Below are 3777 nucleotides of genomic sequence, written 5' to 3'. Positions count from 1 at the left end.
TAGTTCTGCCTCCAAAAAGGAGACCTTTATCCCAGGTGGGCCTTGACCCTGTTGTGTGGCTGGAAGGAAAGAAAGCATCCTCCAAGACGACAGAAATTCCTCACTGCAGAGGGGATTTTTCAGAAGCTTTTATTTCACTGCTGACACTGGGGCTGCAGGAGGCAGCGGCTCACTGAGCTGCCCTTCACTGCAGAAATGTCACTCCCCTCAATCACAATCCACATATGGTCGGTGTCTGCTCACCTTCTAGCACCTACGTTACACAGACCTACACCACTGGGACGTTCACCTGTTAGGGACACCGCTTAAAGGATTAAAAATAATGATAATAATAAAGCAAGCTACAAAGTAACACTTGGAGGCATCATGCAGAAACCTGATTTAGGCTACATGGCAGATCAAATTCGCTAGGTTTATTGGTGGACAAGTGCTAACTGCTTCTGTGCCAGTCCAACACTGTGTCAAGCTGGGGAGTGTTCCCAGACAGAACAGCGCTCTGTTTCCTACCCTGTGGCAGGAAAGATTTCCAGGTCACAGTTTGTACTTCCAGAACTACACAAAATTATGTGCTTGTAAAAGGTGCTGGGGAGTCCTGAAACTTTCTTCTGTGACACTGCCTGCCTCCTACCAAGTGGCAGACACTTGAGTGCAGGAGAGTGCCTGAGCTGTGGGGTTTCCTTTTCCTCTTATTTTTTAAGTGAAAACAACAGCTGACTGTTAAAATGTTATCCTTAGCACTGGTGGACAAAAAAAAACAAAACAACAAAAAAAGAATCACATTACTGGAAAGATACATATTGGCCCATAAGAAAGAAGCAGCTCTATACTATTGCCTCATAATGAGCTTTTCTTCACCTACAATTTCAACTTCCCAAGTGAGGTAGGGAGAAGGTGACCACAGAAAAAAAGGTGGCATTTCCAAAGGATTCCACTGTTTTGAAGTTATCATTTTGAATCCTTCATGTAAAGTTAAAGTGTTCTTTAAGGAAACACTGCCATTTTTTCACAACAACATTCAGAGTTTCAGGGTTTGGGGATTTTTTTTTTTCTGTTTTGGGTTTTTTTTTTTTTTGTTTTAGGTGAGGAAAAGAGGGAGAAAGAAAACAAGCATCCCAGAGATGAAATGCTGGCAGTTTTGACACATTTTGGAAGTGATGCACAGTTATAAAAGGAAGGAAATAGTTAGTGAATCTGCAGATAGTAGGGAAAAACACAGAGTGCTGACATAGTTTGCACTGTACCCACTCCAACACTGAATTACACACCCTGTTCATAAGGAAACATACACTCATACACAGCCGTCAGGGGACGGAAAGTGGACACTTACAAACCTGTAGTTTAATTTTCTAGGAATCTGTAATATAGAAGTCTTCCATTGCCCCTCCTAATACTAGACAGAATGTATTTTAAGGCATAATTTAACATCCGTTTCTTCCCAAAGCAATTTAAAGTGTAACAAGCCAAGATGTCAGACACAGAAAACTCAACAATAGCTATTCTGACAGAGGTAAAAGCTATTACATGTACAATGCAGTATTTACTGTCAAACAGGGGAGTCTTGCCTTTGAAGAAAAAAAAAAAAGAAAATAAAAGAAAGAAAAAGAGCTGCAGACCCAGATTCTAAAAAAGCAAACATTGCCAATACAAGGAATGTTCATTAGAGTACAGTTCCCACTAGAGCTACTCAACAGGAGGACATATAATGTGATTATGCTATACCGCACTGATTGACAGTTCCCAGAGCGTGTCCCCAGGAGGGGAGCAGGACCATGGGAGGCCAAACTCTCCAGTGCCCTAGTGCAAACTGCCTCAGAGGAAAAGCCTGTAGTCAACAAGCCTTTACACCTATTGTTAGGCTTCACTAAGAGATGTAGTAGTCAAGTGTCACCTAACAATTTCAGGACATTTCCGTTAAGGTGGTGGTCCTGTGTGTATTCTAATGCACATCCCCCATGAACAGTGTCCTGCACACATACACCTGCCAGGCTACCAGCTTTCCCTCTTCCGTGACTGCAACCGACTCACAGCCACCAGAATCTCACATACACGATCAACATGATAAAAAACACAGCTACAGCCGCAAGTTTGGCGTATGTGGAACGCATGTTCAGATACTTTGCATCCTGACGGTACTTTTTGGACAAACTGGAGAGATTGTTGGCCTTGGAATCAAGAGCTGTTGAGGAGAAAGGGCAGAGAAGTTAATCAATATTAAAGCAACCTATATGTTCCCCAATATTATACTAACTGTACGAGCTTCTCTGGAGCAGCAGCAGTTTCTCTGGGAGTTTCTCTGACAGTGCAGCAGTTTCACAAGGCAGCATGGCCTGTGTCTATGTGCAGTGCTCCAGTGCTTGTCCTGCTGGGATGGAGCCACCCAAGCTAGCAAGATGCTTGTCTTACCCAAAAGAGGCAGCAGTACCTGCCAGGTGCCTCAGGATGCAACCAATCCAAATGAAACACCCATTGAGTTCACTCCTTTTCTCCGGAGGTTCAGCGATTAGCAAACCTTTACCTCTAGTATGCTCCACTCACTCAGCTGATCAAGGGGATAAAGAGCCATATGCCAAATACCAGGAATTCCCTGTACCTGAAAGTGCTTCTCCTCGCTGTAAGACTTCCTCAATGTTGGCCACCATAATCCTCTGCACATCCTGCAGCTCTGTGTTGATGGAGCCCAGATTCCTCCTCGCCCGGCTATCAATGTAGAGCTTCTTGGTTTTCTGGATGTAGGTGTCTAGAACAAGAGGGGGGCGATCAGAGGGGATCTCACTAAACACAGAGCAGGCTGGCTCCTGAAAGAGTGGGAGCATTGCTGGGACAGCTAGTAGACGGCATAAAAATATTCACTGGAGCAAGGCCAAGAGACTTAAAGCAGAAAATCTAAATCGAAGGACATTTACAATTTCCATACCACTTCTGTGCTCTCTTGCTTAAAACACCCATTTCTGTAGCGCCAGAAAGAGGTTGAACTGTCAATTCCATAGGCCAAGCTGGAAAGGATTCTGTCGCTGCTGCTCCCCCCAGCAAGAAAGTTCCTAACTAGCCACAAGGAGAGGGACCTCACCAAATTCAATGAAGGAATAGGGCCTGGAGACTGTTGGCACCTTCTTGCCATGCTGCTCATCAAACTCTGAATGCAGGTCTTCCAGATAGGCAAAAGCCAGTTTCTTGGGGAATGCAGCTTCACACAGGACCAGGTAACACACTCCTTTCTCAATGATGTAGCTAAAAGAACAGCAGACAGAACATTAATTAATCAATTTTGAACCTATCCTATCAAACACCACCCTGCATACTTTTATTCCTATGAAGCAATGAGAACTGGGTACAGGTGTCAAACTTTCTACAAAAAAATGGCTTATTTCTTCTTTACCCAAAATAAATTCACTTGAACCCTCAAACCCCATACCCACACTAACAGCCCTGAACTTTGTCTTCACTTGAACAAAAGTTGGCCTGTGAATATCATTAGGTTAAGAAAATACAAGCAATGAGAGTTACAATTTGGGAGTAAAAGAGGGAGGAATCCTCCCTCCTGTGGTCAGGAGGATGGCAGCCCAAGAAAATTTGCCAGCAAAATAGACAGGAAGGTGGCCAACACAGCTCTAAGACAATGCAGCACAGCCAAGTACCTGAGGCCCACAAATGGGAAGCTCTACCCTGAGATCAGGACACAAAAGAATTTGGGCTCAACATGCTAAAAAGCCACCCAGTGACTGCCACCTCCTGCTTTCCATTTTGGGGGAAAGGAGGTACCCTTCCCTCCAACACCAG

At 44.3% G+C, this 3777-nt stretch overlaps 1 protein-coding gene across 1 annotated transcript; it reads right to left on the bottom strand.

The window, feature by feature from the left end:
* Positions 1–1304: 1304 nt before the first annotated feature.
* SEC22B (SEC22 homolog B, vesicle trafficking protein) lies at positions 1305–3228 on the bottom strand (the record flags this gene model as incomplete). The annotated part of the gene is made up of 3 exons (XM_057411219.1): positions 1305–2176; positions 2591–2737; positions 3068–3228. Coding segments are annotated over 3 exons (463 nt in total), but the record flags the coding sequence as incomplete, so codon positions are not given.
* Positions 3229–3777: the final 549 nt, after the last annotated feature.

This window comes from Pezoporus wallicus, unplaced genomic scaffold (assembly GCF_028554395.1).
Source record: "Pezoporus wallicus isolate ANWC-B61680 ecotype Strahan unplaced genomic scaffold, APGP_CSIRO_Pwel_v1 contig_8779, whole genome shotgun sequence".
NCBI classification, from domain to species: domain Eukaryota; kingdom Metazoa; phylum Chordata; class Aves; order Psittaciformes; family Psittacidae; genus Pezoporus; species Pezoporus wallicus.
This window is presented reverse-complemented; position numbering and strand designations above follow the sequence as displayed.